At 38.6% G+C, this 17421-nt stretch overlaps 3 protein-coding genes across 4 annotated transcripts; 2 read left to right on the plus strand and 1 right to left on the minus strand.

Annotated features, from left to right (window-relative positions):
• The first annotated feature begins 5177 nt into the window (after positions 1-5177).
• Positions 5178-9754, plus strand: LOC116619673 (probable RNA-dependent RNA polymerase 1). 2 transcript variants are annotated; one of them, XM_032384677.2, is made up of 3 exons: positions 5178-5284; positions 6354-8084; positions 9166-9754. In XM_032384677.2, the coding sequence occupies exons 2-3, from the start codon at positions 6355-6357 to the stop codon at positions 9410-9412; spliced, it is 1977 nt and encodes a 658-aa protein (XP_032240568.2). In that variant the 5' UTR covers positions 5178-5284; position 6354; the 3' UTR covers positions 9413-9754. The 2 variants fall into 2 exon arrangements, with proteins under 2 accessions (XP_032240568.2, XP_032240569.2); XM_032384678.2 differs by having other exon boundaries at positions 9198-9754.
• Positions 9755-10726: 972 nt separating this feature from the next.
• On the minus strand, positions 10727-11806 carry LOC5515090. The gene has a single exon (XM_001635146.3). The coding sequence runs from the start codon at positions 11804-11806 to the stop codon at positions 10979-10981; it is 828 nt and encodes a 275-aa protein (XP_001635196.1). The 3' UTR covers positions 10727-10978.
• Positions 11807-12032: 226 nt separating this feature from the next.
• Positions 12033-16530, plus strand: LOC5515053 (ADP-ribosylhydrolase ARH3). Its single transcript, XM_032384683.2, has 3 exons — positions 12033-12515; positions 14354-14538; positions 15141-16530. Exons 1-3 carry the CDS (start codon positions 12063-12065, stop codon positions 15529-15531), a joined length of 1029 nt encoding a protein of 342 aa, XP_032240574.2. The 5' UTR covers positions 12033-12062; the 3' UTR covers positions 15532-16530.
• The last annotated feature ends 891 nt before the right edge of the window (positions 16531-17421 follow it).

Genomic DNA, 17421 nt, shown 5'->3' on the forward strand with positions numbered 1-17421 from the left:
ATTCGGCAAACAAAATGAAATAAATTACAGGTTTGTTTTAGACTGGGAAAAAATGTATTCTCAGCTTCCCCATGGCTCGTTGCTTTAGCGTTTCCTTTTGAATTTCCTTGTGAATAAATTCGAACCATTTTGCTATATCAGGACTAGATTATTGTTGCCCCTTCACGGACCTTTCGCTACGGCGCATGCGTAACGATGTTAGGCATTCTGTGCGGTCGCGAAAAAAAAAAAAGGACACAAAATAATACCCTGAAGCAAGTCATGTTAAAAAGGCACAGGATATGGTCAATGCAAAGTTGATATCAAATAAAAGAAATAACTAGGCCGCAGTTATAATCCTTTTCGTTTCTATCATAGATATGCATGAGAAGTTCACCAGTTCTATAAAGCGTCCCAGCGGAACAAGCCAAAATAATAATAAAAAGTTCGGGCTGACAAGCAATGACCTTATCATCTCGTAACCACTCAACAACCGCCAAGAGGTGTCGTACGACTGTTATGTTTAACGATAACTTTTGCGCCACTCTATAGACGACACTGCTGGGTGGGGATAGGAAGCACACATTCGTATAATGAAACATAATCTAAAATACAGACGTATGTCAGAATAGCATAAAATAGCATACTCTTGAACACTTTTAAACACTTGAACAATCATTATTCGCTGCCAAAGAAACATTCAGACGCCTTGGCCAATATGTGGCGCTAAGCTGCCTTGGCATGCCAGTAGTGATCGGTTTTGTGTGAAAAATAATGATATAGTTCAATTTGCCCCACATTCAGCACTTGCCTCGGATAAAGTCCTGGTTTTATAATAATTAATTAAAAAAACATAACTAGAAAGCTGCTTTTGTCCGAATTTTAGTGTAAAGGTTTTGGGGGTAAAAAAATGGGTCATTCTTTATAAGTGATTTCCTAATACAAAACTCAATAAATATATTCAAAAGAAAGCGCTTGGATATTCCCAACAAAGGTGGCTTGTTTTGGAATAGATATTAGTTTAATTCAGCAAAACATAGGGTTATTTCGGACTGCCGGACCGTTAGTTTTTAGGACCCCATCCAGCTGCCGGGCATCTAGTCACTGCGAATAAAAAGGTTGAGCTCGCCAAATAACCAGGAATGAATATAACCAATTAAACGTCGCTACGAAGTGATCGCACAACGCATAGAATGAAACATGTTACCTAAGAAAAAATGTTTGTACTGCGATAAAACAACACACATATTTGGCTGTGCAACCACCGTTTAGCGTGCTGTTGCAACAAGCGAATCCGGTTTTCGAAACGAGAGATCGAGAGAGGGATTGTTTTGGCGCCGGGTAGACTGAACAACCGGATATCAAGGCAAGCCAGCGCGAGATACCGAAAGACAAGCCAGGAAATCCGAGAGATGACAAAAGGGTTGAAAAATAACAAATATGTCGAAGAATCAAAATCAAATTATGAAAACATTTGAGGATAAAAGCAAGAAAACAGTTGATTTGATGCTTATCTGCCTTCGTCCCCCCCTCCCCTCCACATCTAGCAATCCATTCTCCCCCCCCTGCCTATATTATAGTCAAATAGACATTAGAGTACTGTCGCGTAAACAGCGACAGCATTGCTGAAACACAGCACTACACTGTGACGTTTGTACGTTATTTGTTGGACGGTGCTGTGATTATGTAACAGCAATGCTAGGCGATGTTGGCTGTGTTTGCACTATCACTCCTATTTTTTAATAAATCAATTGAAACTTTGATGATTATTTTATGTGGCCTCCTGTGGTTTCTAAACAAACGTAGATTAAAAGACCCAGAAATGAATCAATCATTATCGTTACTGATTGAAGAACGAAATTGCGCTGGTAGTGAAGGCGGAGGTGCGCTGGGGCGAGGGTGTGACGAGATCCACAGAATTCCCAATATTCGAAAACAAAACATTTCAGTATAAACTCGAATAAGAGCCGGCTCGCAGGCTACATTCGCAGGGAAGAATCAAGAAAGTCGCTTGAGAGATATCGGATATTTGACAGAGAAGCGGACCATATAAATAAACAACTTCATATGCAAGCAGTGAACGTATTTGACCTCAAGTACTTAATCACTTGTTTGTACTATTTATAATTATACTACGAGTAATTTCCCAAAAGGGAATTATACGGCGGAACGAAGATATTTGACGTCATCAACGACTTTCGCAACAAAAAGAACTACTAATCCCCCTCTGACGTGGTCTATAATGAAATATGCCAAGCACATACCGTAATACGGAGCAGGTGAAATTGGTTTCTCTTATGTTTTCTTTATATGTTTTAGCGACATTTACTGTATTTCATATCACCGCATAACTGCGATACGAATATGAAAATATTATTTTTAAATGATATAAGCCAGAACCTGAGTTCAAAAGCCAGTTTCTGTTCTTATATTGATAATGATTTGAACAACACTCCCTCTGTATTCCAACCCACCTTTTTGCTCAAAGATACACGAAATACCTCTTAAAAACAAGCAACATAAACAGCAAAGTTAGAAAATAATAATTTATCTAAAGAGTTGTTCGCTTGTTAGCAACTATTTTCTTAATTTTTAAGATTATAGTTGGGATTGAATCTCTAATCTATTAATATAATAGAAAATGGTTTGACCATGTCTAATGAGATAATTTTTTCATCATCTGTGACACACGGATGATTCCCATTTCATAAGATACACGCTGTTTTACTGTACGTGACGGGAATTGAAGGCTTGTTTTCGTAAATCTCGCGCTTGAGCAACAAGTGTTAAATCACTGAACAAAGAAATGAAAGATACCCTAATGTGCTCCCTAAGGTCATTGGAGGCTTGGCGTCATTAGAACGTCATTTCGACTGATTACTATTATCAAATCTTACTATGCCTAATACCGCATTATACATCATAACGCAATTATATATGAAAAATTAAAGCTACTATCAATAGAAAGGCATGGCATCAATGTCCGAAGGACCGGATAAAACACTACACAATAATTGGCATAGCCTGGTTTTCAAACGCGTACGATAGAGTCCGTTCAAAAACTCAAACCATGCTTTGGATGTAGCACCGCATGTTCGGAAACCGATCAGTCCCTGCGGGCGCGCACCAAAGGGAAGTTATAGCGGCCGGCATAAGGGACAACCACAAAGCCCGCAATTAGTGGGTGCACATAGTGTGTGCTGTATGCGATCGCCGTGGGATTACTGATAATAGTTCGTTATACTGCTATTAATAGGGGCAAGCTTGCGGTTTGATGGGCACATCTATATTGTGGTTTGCGCTCATGCTGAACGTGGTGTGGTCTTCCGTGTCGAGGCGTGGAGCGCAGCATGTATCAGTCCCGAGCTTTCTTGCAGATCGCAAGCTGTGTTCCGCATACTCTCACGACACTTAGAGGAACGTAGAGCATCACGAGTACATCTTATATCATTTTATATAACATCTTTGTCTTGCTTTTGCAGCCCTTTGTCAGAATTCCATAGATCAAAACAGCATTCAGGATTTTTTTTTTAATAGACGCTTTGCATACGAACTCTTTGCTTTGTTCAGGCAAACTATTCGGGTTTTTTTTTTTCAAACGAATTTTAACACTTTTAAAAACAACGGATTTTCAGAGATATTAGAGTATTGGTATATGAGTTTTGTTAGTTTAGGGTTGATAGCTTGGGGTGGTTATGTCAAAGTTATACTAAAAGGCTACTCATTTAACTCATACTCAGAATTAGTAACAAGTCAACTTGAACTGTTCTTCGGCTCGTACAAGGAAAACAAAGAAGATATTTTTTCAATAATTTTGCAAAGTTTTGTAAGGGAAATTATCTTCTCGGCCACGTTCTTTTAATTCGCGCGTTTAGAAATGCTGTTTACAGTTACTTATTAACGCGCACAGAATAGCCCAGCTTTTCGCACTAAGTATAGTGTCTGAGTATGGTGTAGTTATAGGCTTATATCACGGTCATGTTCCCGTGAACTCGATACACAAGCACTAGCGCATATACGAGCGGTGGTCACGTTTAGGGCGAGGTCGCGGGTATACGTGTGACCCTTACATCACAGGAGGGAACATTTATTGGACGATGAGAAACGATTGGGTTATTTCTTTTTTCTCGATAAATATCGTTGATCCAATCATAGTTAAAAGATACATGAAAAAAAAAACATTGTGTAGCACGGTCATTCATGGATCGATTTAAGTTTGTTTTGAATATTCGAGCAATACGGTGCCAAAAATATTGTTACTAAAAATGTTAAATAACCATAGCCTTTGTACGATTTTATGGGTTTCTATGAAAGAAATAAGCAGTGAAAAGTGAACTGAAAAGCTTTCACGCTCAAATTCCTTGAAGTTCTAGAACAATCTGTCTTAATCTATTTTCAATAACAGAAATGACTAAATCCCTAAATTCCTCGTTTTTTTTTTACATTAAATTTGAATAAAGAAATACTACGAACCTTGCTGATGACTACAAATATTGACCTTGTTAATCTATAGGTGTTGCACTAGGTTTTAAATATCGACATGGATATATTGATAAAACACCATTAGGTTCAACAGCCCTGTGGCGCAAAAGGTTTTTTATATCCGGTTAGCATCGTCCATGCCCCCCTCCCCCCATCGTGTTTTCTCTATTGAGGTCTCGTATTCCGTCCATCAGGTTGTTCAATCATCAAGCATGGTAAAACGTGTGCCCTGACATGAAGTGTTGGGTGGATGTTATCCATTAAACTCATTATAGTGGAACTGAGAGATGCAGACCATATAAGTAGTTTTACGGGGATAGGGCCAACTGACCTTTTAATCAACTTTTAATAGCTTGTTAAGTTTTGACTATCAGACAATTGAGAGGGTGCAGGGCACATACTTTTTCGCGTAACCTTGATACAACCTATACGGTGCCTATACCTAAAAATTACATCGTTTTGTCTTATCACAGTTTTTGGCCACCACAACTGAGATTATCGTTGTATCGAGGTTCTACTAGATCTCCAAATCCCTACAAAGAGAGACAGTCAAATACTAAATCTGCAAATGTCAACCATAATTGTTGATGAGAACATAAAAAGGATAATAGTAAAATGATTTGATAAAGACAATGAATAAACACAATCCCTTCTCTCGATTCAAAATAAGCGCGAGAGTGTCATGACAGATGGTTTCCGAGGGGGTCTGGCCCGAGGGAAGACTTCAATTCTTGGAAGTGAAACCGGAAGGAAAAATTTCATAAAAATACTCTATCAATAGAAACGACCTAAGGAAGAGAAGACGACAAACTCCTTATTTAAGGTAAACCTGTTATCGATCTGTTGTTTTAAATCTATTTTTGAAACAACAGTATTTTTTACGATCAACATTTCTGGCCCGGACAACGTTGTTATATGCAGGGGAAATATAAAATAATTTCTCGGTCGACATGGAAGCTGAGAACCTTGATGACTGAAGTCCTCTTATATTTTGCCAGACATCATTTCTAGCCTCTTAAATTGAAAAAAAGGAAGCTTAAACAAATGTATTGAATATTCAGCAGACTTGTAACGGGCCTTGAAGAACGTGCTTCATTCAGATGTATTTTGATGGTGTTGTAATGAATACAGTGAAACCGTTAAGTTTTAGGAAATTTGAATTACATGTATACGGGTTAATGCATTTTTTATTAGTAGTGAAATCTATTTGTTAATAGTTAGCTTTCAAAAGTATAGTTTTGGTAAATAACCTAGAGACAGTAACTTTTTCTCTGAAACTGAGATGAAACTGGGATTGGTATACAGCCCCCCCCCCCTTGATTATGCTCTACCCCAAATGCCCTGATATTGTATCAGGTGCAATACCCCTCTAACCCCACCCATAGAATAAACAAGTTATAACTAGTCATTAAAGCCCCACCTGCACATAGATGCTTATCATCTACCGAGTATAACCATCAAAAGTCAGTCATACATCCTCATCTTCCAAGTAGTAATACTTGTGACACAACCTTAGCACTGTAAAAAAACACAAATAAATACCTTATTTGAATTTCCCATCATTTCAAGGATAGGAAAAGTTGAAAACTGGGGCACAGCCATGCCCCTACTGGTCAATTTCTTATAGATTTGTTAAAATACTGTTGAAGCCTTGGTCCCTCCCCTGCTATGGCCTGCGCGACATGGCCCAGTCCAGCATGCACTACTCACTTAGGGTCCACACACACATGGTAGCTATGTATGGTAGCCAATTTCAAACATGATATAACAAAGTTTTTTTTTACACTATTTGGTCTCTTGTTTTTGGTCTAAACCTAAAACAACCATATCATATACCCATGATTCCCATATAATATTATGCCATTAACATCCGCAATCCCCTCTGTTTTCAGCATGACATCTGCAGTTGACCATTACATTATACCTCATGAGTTCATCCAAGCTCCCCCAGCGGACCATCTTACAACCACCCTTTACGTGAAGCATGTCAACATTCATGGAAAATGGGTGCAGCCTCCAATCCTCTATAACAAACTTGAGGGTGGAAACTTGTTCATAGAATATCTAATCACTACACATGGACATCAGGTGATTGACAGGCTGATGACAATGAATTTTCAATCTGAAGGAGAGATAGATTGTTCATTTGCAATCCTCGCAAGAGGAATTGTCTTTAGTGGCGCTGTGTACAATTTTCTTGGACATTCGAATTCTCAGCTCAAAGACAAAACTTGCTTTCTTATGAACGGGACCCACGAAGAGATTCATTCATTGTTAGCTCAGTTCACTGACTTTTCCAAAATCAAGACAAGTGCCAAGCGAGCCAAGAGGATTGGACTATTGTTTTCTTCCTTTGGCCACAGCATACCACTGCACCAACATGAATATGAGGTAATTGAGGATGTTGAACGCGGTGGTTACATATTCACTGATGGTTGTGGTTTCATGTCAGATTCATATGCACAATGCATCCAGGAGGTGGCCAATCTGGAGGCAAAGCCATGTGTAGTACAGATTCGTTACCAGGGCTTCAAAGGGGTACTTGTTCTCAATGGTCTGTTGGGGACCAAGGTCAAAGTCCAGTTTCGTAAATCTATGAGAAAATTCACTATTCCAGATGAGTCCATGAATCGCACATGCACAACATTTGGTGTAGTGAAGTGTTCCCGCCCTTACACCCTTGGCTACCTTAATACCCAAATTACCATGTTACTAGCAGATAGCGGAGTGGATCATGGGTACTTGACAAGACTACAAGAATCATTCCATGACATGCTGAAGGAGTTACGCACCAGTGACCAGGCTGCGGAGATGTACCTACGCATTAAGGGTGAGCATTCATTGATCGAGCTTTTGCACACCTATGGCTTAAGGAATTCACGATTGCAGAGGGCACTATCAGGACTTCGTTCCAGGGAATTAAGGAAGATGCAGAAGGACAAAGGGACGGAGCCTGATGATACCAATGGAGCCACAGCTTCAAAACTACGCATACTTGTTCCAAACTCACGGGTGGTATTTGGTGTGTGTGACCCATTTGGTGAGTTGGAGTATGGCCAGTGCGTGTTCCATCCCACCTTGTATGATGAGGTTCGCATAGCAGAGTACCAAGTGGCGACTGAGGTAATGGTTGTACGCAACCCTTGTTATTACCCTGGTGACATAAGGGTACTGAAGCTCGTCAAGAACCTACCGCAATATGCATACTTAAATGACTGCATCGTGTTTCCAACAAAGGGGTCTAGGCCACATGCAGATGAGTCTTCCGGTGGGGATTTAGACGGCGATGAATTCTTCGTGTCCTGGGATCAGGATCTCATTCCGTGTTGGAGGCTTCCCCCATTTGACTACTCTGCATCAAGCCCACTGACCATGATTCCAAGAGTTATCAACGACCTCTATGGCAAGCTGGTTGGATACATAAGTGGTGCTCTTAGCCACCTCCTGTCCCCACCACTGAGTGAGGAGGCAGCAGCACAGAGAGCAAGAATAAATGAGCGCATGGCTATGTTGATGTACTTCTCCAGCTACAATAATGATCTGGTGTGTCGAGTCAATGGAATTTTCATGAAGTATGCTGCTCTGTATGGACCATCCTGCGATGAGTGTGTCTACTTAAACAGGTAGGTTCTTGGTGTATGAGAAAAGTCCACAGGATTGCATTATACTTACATAATGCTGTGGTTGTTTTTTCCTTGGACACCAAGAGCATAGCAGTTATAATTTTATCCAGAACCAGATCCAGATCGGTATTTGTTCCATTGCTTTATTTTTTATTAAAAAAAAGTTTTGTCTACTTTTTTTAAAAGCACTGGTTGTTTTAGATAGATAGATAGATAGATAGATAGATAGATAGATAGATAGATAGATAGATAGATAGATAGATAGATAGATAGATAGATAGATAGATAGATAGATAGATAGATAGATAGATAGATAGATAGATAGTTTATTAGGAAAAAAATGCGTAGCAGCCCTTAGGCTGAATTAGGCATTTACAAAACAATAGATACTATATTACAACTATAATAAATTTAACTATATACAGTAATAAATATAAAATATAAAAATTTAAAAACGTGATAAAGTTCATCCTATATAAAATTAATCATAATCCATAAAAACCATATATACTCTCCATTTAAGATTGGTTGGCCATCGAGAATGTAAAAGAAGAATTCATGGCTCTGTTTGTTTTGAGGCGGGGCAAGGCAAAGGGCCGTTTTTTCCTAAGGTTATGGCTTGAAAGGTTTGATGGAGGCAGCAAGCTCTTTAGTTTATGATTCGGATCAGAAACTATTTCGTCGAAAAGCTTGCTGCAAATTAGGCTGTGGTGCACTTCTAATGGTGTTATGCCCAACAAATCACAAGCACCATCGTAGCTCGTACGGGGCAAAATTATAGATAGCTGATTAACGATTTACTTTGCCATATTTACTTTACACTGGTCATTCTGTGCTCTACAGTTCTTGATCTATGTTCTTCAACACCTCTGAAAACAAGATGATATTGTTGTGTTACTTGGGAAGCTCTGTACCTGCATATTGCATGAATTTCTTATGGATTTCATGGGCATTTCATAGACCAAAATGTTTGGACAAGCTATAAGTTCTGCATTGAAAATTTCATAGAAGTTCTTCAAAGTACTTATACATAGTTGTTTTATGGGGTTTGCACTTAGTATTGGTTAACATGTCTTGGCAGGTTCTTCTCTGATGCTGTTGACATGGTTGCAGAAAAAGAGAAAGTGGAGAAAGAGCTTTGTGCACTGGAGCTGGAATATCGCCGACTTGCGCTACACCCCTCACCACGCCCGTTGCCCTTCACTCAACTCATAGCGCTGTCTTTGGGATTGACAAATAATAAGCCACCATTCAAACCTGGGCAGGATGTATGGACACGAATGCAGGAGACAACACGTCGGTTTGTGGCAGAAATAGGGACTTGCTGAGAACGAGTAGTAGAGTAGTAGTGCACTACATTACTGTGAGGAGATCCTGGACAATTTACCCAAGGTGAAAAGTTTGTGATGTAGGAGCAGTACAACAAATACAAAAAGTTCAAGCCCTTGTTTTCACCATGTTTTTGTGTGTATTTATTATCAGTTTGCACATTGAAATATTTTTGTATATGATCTATGCTATACAGTGTGCTTTGCATTACATTCTCATTCAAAATCATTTTTAATAAAAGAACTTTGGCAGACTGACCGAATTTAGTAGAGAAGTTGAAAAATATATATTTCTACAAGATTTGTTACAGATTAATTCAGTTAATAAAGTTTTAGAACCAATGGATTTAAAACTGCTTTCTATACCTTTCAAATGCTGAATGAGTGATGAAAGTGCATTTTTTCCCTGGGCACAGGTTTCCTGAAGGGGAGAAAAAGTGAGCATAAGTATCTACTAAACCTATCCACATGCTTGCCAAATCAGGAAATGCCCTTGCCAAATAAGGAAATGTCTGAGTTTCAAAGATGGGAATGTCCATTGTACCAAATAAGTTAATGCCTCTTGTTAAATATGGGAATCCCTTTAAACAAATAAGGGAATTCCTCTTACTAAATAAGTTAATTGCCTATAGCAAGCTAATGTGTCAGTATTGGTGCAACGGTGGTATGTGCGTCAATGAAAACACAAGAAACACAGTTCCTATACCAAAAAAGGAATGGCTCTTACCAGGTAAGTGAATGCCCCTTAACAAAAAAGTGAATCCCCATACCAGATGAGTAAATGCTTAATACCAAATAAGGGAATGCTTCACACCAAATAAGGGAATGCCCCATACCAAATTAGTAAATGCTTCACACCAAATAAGGGAATGCCCTATACCAAATAAGTAAATGCTTCACACCAAATAAGGAAATGCCCCATACCAAATAAGTAAATGCTTCACACCAAATAAGGGAATGCCCAAGTAAATGATTCACACCAAATAAGGGAATGCCCTATACCAAATAAGTAAATGCTTCACACCAAATAAGGGAATGCCCCATACCAAATAAGTAAATTCTTCACATCAAATAAGGGGATGCCCAAGTAAATGATTCATACCAAATAAGGGAATGCCCAATACCAAATAAGTAAATGCTTCATACCAAATAAGGGAATGCCCCATACCAAATAAGTGAACACCCCAAAACCAAATAAGGAGAGGCCTCCTAAGTGAATATGTCTACCGAATAAGTGAGAGGGAATGCATGGCTATTAAAACATATAATAAATGCCATAATAAATAAGCAAATAACACAATAAGGAAATGCTACTTACCAAGTTAAAATAATTTGTATTTATCAGCTTATTAAAGTACTGGTATTTTTTAAAATCATTGTTATATTGAGGTTCACTGTTTCTCCAAATATGTTACTAATAATACAAAAAAGTATAAATTCTCTAGAAATGGGAAACCTTTTCCTTGTGTGGTAATCTAGGAAAGCCATGAAATGCTAATGTCCATCTAGGTATGTCTTTGCTAAGCTTTGTAAATGATGTGTTCGTAGATCAACATGTGATAAACATCAGGAGTCCTTATCGTCATGAACTCTACTGATCCAAACTTGATTTCTAAGTTCAATCCATGGATTCCCCTCAGCACGTAACTCCGCTGGCAGCTTAAGTGACACACCTGAACACACGCCCACTTGTCTTATGAGGAGACACATGAGTCCTGCCATCTTAACAAGCCATTCTGTTGACATCATAAGCTCACTCAAGTCGCTTGAGCCATTTTCTCTGGTGTCCTCAACAACTGAGACGAGCTCTGTGTTATTTACCTCAAGCTCAACTTTTCTACTGTTCCATGGCTCTTCTGATAGCGTTACTTGGACAGCTTTGATTTGATCGAGCATGACTTCCTCCGACATGGAGCTATCGGATACGTGAAAAACTTGGCCATCTTGGATTGTTCTGTGGTGCAATAGTATCCCTCTCTCTGAAAATACTTTAAATTCAGGTTTCGAAGCAAAACCAAAGAGCCACGGCTGGTCATGTACAGAGTCTACCTCTCCAGTTAAAAGGGAAAGGCATTCCGGAATACCGGCAATTTCTCCTTCCAATGTATCTATCTCATCTGAATTAATTACTGTGTCTAAAATTGTGCGAGGCGGATCCATTGCTTTTGAGTTGTCAAAAGAAAGACAAACAATTCTATCATTAGTCTCGTGGTGATAGTATTGTCCTGTCCCTATAAAGATATCGCATTTCCTACCACACACGTTTTCGCGAATAGTTTCCACGGCTTCTCGGAGACTTGTTGGTTTGCCACTGAGGGAATTAACATGCCGAAATATGAGTAAATTTCGGTATGAACACCTAGAAATACTTTTCGAAAGAACTTGCCATGCCATATTAATCGCTTTGGTTACCTTTAAAACATTAATTGTGTTCTTTAAACGTAAAAAAATACCTTTAAAATACTAGGGCAGTTTTACAGCGTTTTGAGTTTGCCCGCCATTTTGATTAGCGTTTCACAGTGCATGGTGGGAAACAAAACGCGAAGGAATGTGGGATCGTTAGGAACGCCTGGAGCATGTTTACAGCGCAAAACAGAAAACTGAGAGTTTATCTCCGACATTTTATCAGTTTTCCAGCTATTTAGCAATTATGCTAAACAAGTTTCGTGGGAGCCTTGTAGGGGCATTGATTGGAGATTGTTTGGGAAGCTTTTACGAAGCAGAAAGTAATGTCCCTATCCCTTTGAAAAAGGTTGTCGAGTACACCTCGAAAACCATCAAAACTGAAAAAGATGGTGGTGTGAAATATACGGACGATTCTGCTATGACCAGGGCTATTTGCCTATCAATTACAGAGAGCCAAGACTTTGACGACCGTAATATGGCTTACCACTTTACAAAGGAGTATTTTTGCGATTCAAATCGTGGATATGGAGCTGGCGTGGTGACTGTGTTTAACAGGCTTCGCACGATGAAGCCCGATGCAGATTTTACCCTTCCGGCCCGTGAACAGTTTAACGGTACGGGCTCCTATGGTAACGGAGCCGCTATGAGGATTGCGCCGATTGCTTTGTACAGCACAGATTTGACTATGCTTAAAGAGGTAATGTTGTAGCTGTGGGGTCTTTGTTGCCAACTCAACAAATTTCCTCCTTTGGATTTGGCCGGAGACATGCCTATAGCATTTGCAGAAAAGGGACCTTTAGATTCAACAGCCAGTTTCATTTTGCAATGTGTGTGCATGGATCACAAAAACGGGACTGATCTCTAAGTCTAAAGGGTAGCCTGGGTGATACAGTTGACAGAGCATTGCTCTGTAGCGCCTTTGCCTCTTACAAGTTGGTTGACTTCTCAACTCATAGTTTCAATGTGAATTGAGTAACTGGGTTCTCTCTTCTTTGCTCTTGAAAAAGGTGTGTATTTGCATTTGCATCCACCTTAGTTTTGAGGATGCATTGATGTCCCTACTGCGAACTCGCAAGCAAAAAAACTGTTTTCAAATACTTGTGTATGCATACTTTATCATACTTTAATGCACACATGTGCTGAAAAACTGTGAGGAGCCTGGTTAAGGATACCATAGACCCAAGCGGTAATTACCCCGACCGTCCCTGCAAAATCGCTCGTGCTTGCTTCAGATTAAAGCAAATGCCAACAAACTATATATCAATTTAAAGCTTAATGATTGTACTTTCCTCCTAAAATACTCATTTTTTATACACGCTTAATTTTGAGTGCTTTTGCCTGGTCCGAAGTGAGAAAGCGACCACTTTTAAACATGCGAATTATTAATACACACCAAAAGCGTGTAACCTCCCGGGATCTGCTTTATATCTTTCGTCATGTACTGAACTGACAAACCGTGTCTACATTTGACTTCACACAGCCTCGTTGATTAATAATCAAGGGTCAAAGTTAGGCATGAAATAATTTTGCTTCTTTGGCTACGACACGCTAATTTAGTCCGTAGCAAAGAAAGCTATTGATTATCCACGGCACGGTGGTGTAACAGAGCAATATCTATACTAGACGCTTGCCAAGTTGCGCAGGAATTGGGCGTTTAGAAGTGTACCTTTAATTCACATATTTAGGGTAAGATGGGGTGAAATTTGATTGCGAGATATCGGGGATTGAAGTTGTGTAAACATTAGAGGCAGTAATGACAAACGAAGAGCAAATAGGGCCGCGGATGGCAACCAATCACATTGCACGCTCTAAACGCAGCGGGAAAACTCTTAGGCGCTCAAATGTCATAGCGCTAGTCGTGCAAGTGAAGGAAGATGCCCAGACCGAAGCGAGCTTGCACCGAAGAAAAGAAGGGAAACTTTAATGACCGCGAACGGAGACAACTCTACGTTTTGGGCTTTCTTCCTCGCTTAGCCTTCTTCGAAGGAAGCCAAGGATCCTTTCTTAATCTTGGCGTAGTTTACAACTATGCAAAATTTAGAGTAAACGCTTATAAAGTTGATATAAATAAGGATAAATCTTGGATAAAACGTCGAAAACTATACTGATGCGCTTGTATGCTAATTAGAGGGAAAAGCCGTAAAACTAAGTTCCCCGGATGTTGATTGCGGGACTTTGAGCTAAGTAAACAGGATTATGGGATTATTGACGCCTTAAAGAATAACGCTACACTCTTTCAAATTCAGTTTTTCTTGAATATCTGGCGGAGTATTTAAGATTTTGGTGGTATTTTTTGCTAACATCTAGAGTGTGCCTATTGTCATCGAATGGCATAATAAAAAAAATTACTCGAAATGAAGCCATTTGGGTATACGGTATCATTAATTTGCCGATTTGCTTATTTGTTTGATACCAATGAAGTAATGTGGGTTAAGATTCTTGCTTGCTATTTCTACAGTCAAAGCTCAGAGAGCTTAGAGAGCTTCTGTAGGTTCAGTATAATTCAGTATCTTCTTCATTTCTCTATTGTTATAGTATGCAAGGCGTAGTGCACTGATTACGCACTCTCACGTCAAAGGAGTGAATGGAGCCATTCTGCAAGCATGTGCTGTTTTTGAGGCTCTACATGTCAACCCTACCACACTAGAAAAGAACACTTTTATTGATAATCTGATAAAAACAGCAGTGGAGCTTGAAGAGAGTCAGACAGACAATAACAGGTACTGTGTCTTTGTCCATATTCAATGACATTTGTTAGCTGACTGAAAAATGGGTTTCTTTAAGTTGAGTACATAATATTATTATATATTATATGCTAAGAAAAAAAGTGTGCCATGCCTTTTGAAAAAAAAAAATCTGAAGAAACTAGAACTCCAGTACCACACCATTTACAATACTTAACTGAAAGGGTTACCACAAATAGATTCCTCTAATTAAGATCTTAATAATATTGAATACATTTCTTACATAGTGTCACTATTTATCAATTGAGTGAATTATGTGTATAAAAGTTCCATCAAATATAGCTTTTCACCTCTGAAAAAATGTAGATTCTTCACAGCACCTTTTTTTAGATCAAGTTTTTTTAGATCACTTGAGTTAGAAAATTCCTGACAAAGAACTGTTTCTAATTTAATCACCAGCTAGCTATCAATCACATCTTCATTTATATCCAAAGACAAAACCCCCACCCTCCCACTCCCCCTTCACTTTTTCACATATGCCAAATGTTTACAGCAATCTTTAAACTGTATGCTGCTTTTAAAAGGACATGTCAAACTATGATGTGCCCATAATTTAATTATTTCTTTAAACTTTGCAGCACCAGTACAACATCAGTTCCTTCCAATTTCTCTTATGTTGGGAAACTCAATGAGATGAAACAGCTTCTTTCCAGCTCAAAAGATAAAATAACACCAGAAAAAGTTGTTGAGGTCTTTGGAAATGGGATACGAGCAGAACAAGCTGTACCTGCTGCTATTTTCTCCTTCTTGTTCAATGCAGAATCCTTTCAAGACTGTGTCAACTATGCAATCTCCCTTGGTGGCGACACAGATACGATTGCCAGCATGGCAGGTGCTATAAGTGGGGCATACTTTGGACTGGAGGATCATATCCCACAGCTTTGGGTAAAAAAATGTGAGGCTGTGGATGAAGCAGTGAAATTTGCTGATGAAATTTATAGATTGAGGGAATCAAAAGTGAAGAACTGAGTTTTTACTGGATCTTTATATCTGCGTGATTGCATCAAGGTAAATGGTCATTTAAAGAAAAAATATTGTTGACTTTTTGTAACTAAATGGATGTTTAAGATAATACTGTAGATCATTCAACACAGCTAAACAAGGTACGACTTATTTTAGTAGTATAATTTATCTGGTTTGATGAATATGATAGCTAATTCAGATTTTAGATTAGCTAATGATTGAAGGGGCACTGTCATGGTAAGAACTTTGCAATAGCTCTCCGGCCCTGACACAATAAATTTCAGTCAAATTCTAGTATTGACTTATGAGCTTTTGGTACATGTGGTAGACTTACAAGGAAAAGACCACAAACTGTCAATAAACATAGTTTTCAATAAAATATTGCATATTAATTTAACAAGGCATTGACAGCTGAAAGTTCAACTGTTGGTAGACAATTAAAAGCCTACAATAAACATTAACTCCAGACATGGGCAGTACCATGACACTGCCTCTTTAAGATAACAGGCCTATATCCAAACCAGCTTTTGCTGGATTAGACTCGCCTGCTTAAATATTGCTTATAAATAAATAAATAAATAAATAAATAAATAAATAAATAAATAAATAAATAAATAAATAAATAAATAAATAAATAAATAAATAAATAAATAAATAAATAAATAAATAAATAAATAAATAAATAAATAAATAAATAAATAAATAAATTAAAATAAATGAAACCCTATAATAGCAATATATCCCCCATGAAATTTCGTGGCAAAAATGTTCCAGTGACTATATTTTCCTCCACCTGTGTTATGTACTGTACCCATTTGAAAAAACTTCAATTTCAAGAGTATATCTGGGCAAAAGCCCTATTTTGACATCCTGAAAGCAAACTAAATTGACTTTTTTACAATGTAGAGTTCTTATCAGGAAAAATAATGACAGAGGGCATTTGAAAATTAAATTCCAATTTATTAACAGAAATGACAGCTGTAAGAGTAAAATATTTGGTAATAATGTGGTCTTATTTATCATTATGAATTCTCACATACTTAGCACCATCTCTGAGATGGATAGGCAGTGTGGGTTTGGTAAAAAAATACCATAACTGAGCACTTTTAAATTAGCTTTTTCTAGAATGTTTAATTTGTCATGAATAATTTATTGACAGGCTGTGGCTAGCACGGGTGTGTCGTGTGTTCCACCCCCTCCCCCCCCCCCTCCCCAACAAACTACACGAAATGCTTGTCTTCCCCCCGCTTCAATGAAACTTTCTAGCTATAGCCCTGCTTGATAACTTGTGGTTGAGGTAATTTAGCAGCACCTCCCCGTCCTCAACACCCCTACCCGTGATGAAACCATCGGAGAAAACAAACATATTTAACACTGTAATGAGACTAAAAACAAACATATTTAACCCTGTAAAGAGACCAAAAAATAAAAAGGCCGACATCGGGTTAGTGATCTTAACCTTTGGCGATAACACGACTTCACTACTCTGCTTTACTGTGCTCGATACCGAGAACCACGAGGTGTAGAGAGTCGAGTTAAAATACGAATACGAGCTCGCGTAACATTATCGCAAAAGGGTACGAACTCTGTTTTTTTCAATGCGTTCATAATCACAAATGGAAGACACCCAAATTTTGAACCCCGCTCTCTCAAATCCTGAAGGCACCGGGCAGACCACGAAAAATATGTGCCATGGATTTCGATGTTTAAAAATAAGTATGAACCTGGCATGATTTCTATTTGATTCGTTGTTAAAAATAGGGCCCAAAACCGCCAATCATCCGTCAATCAAGATGGCGATATCGGCTTTTTCGGTGGATTTTCCGCCTGTCTCCATGGTAACTGCCTGAAGCAGGTGCAAGGAAAGAGTCAAGTGAAAAAACCTTGGGAATTGCG

This window comes from Nematostella vectensis, chromosome 6 (genome assembly GCF_932526225.1).
Source record: "Nematostella vectensis chromosome 6, jaNemVect1.1, whole genome shotgun sequence".
NCBI lineage: Eukaryota > Metazoa > Cnidaria > Anthozoa > Actiniaria > Edwardsiidae > Nematostella > Nematostella vectensis.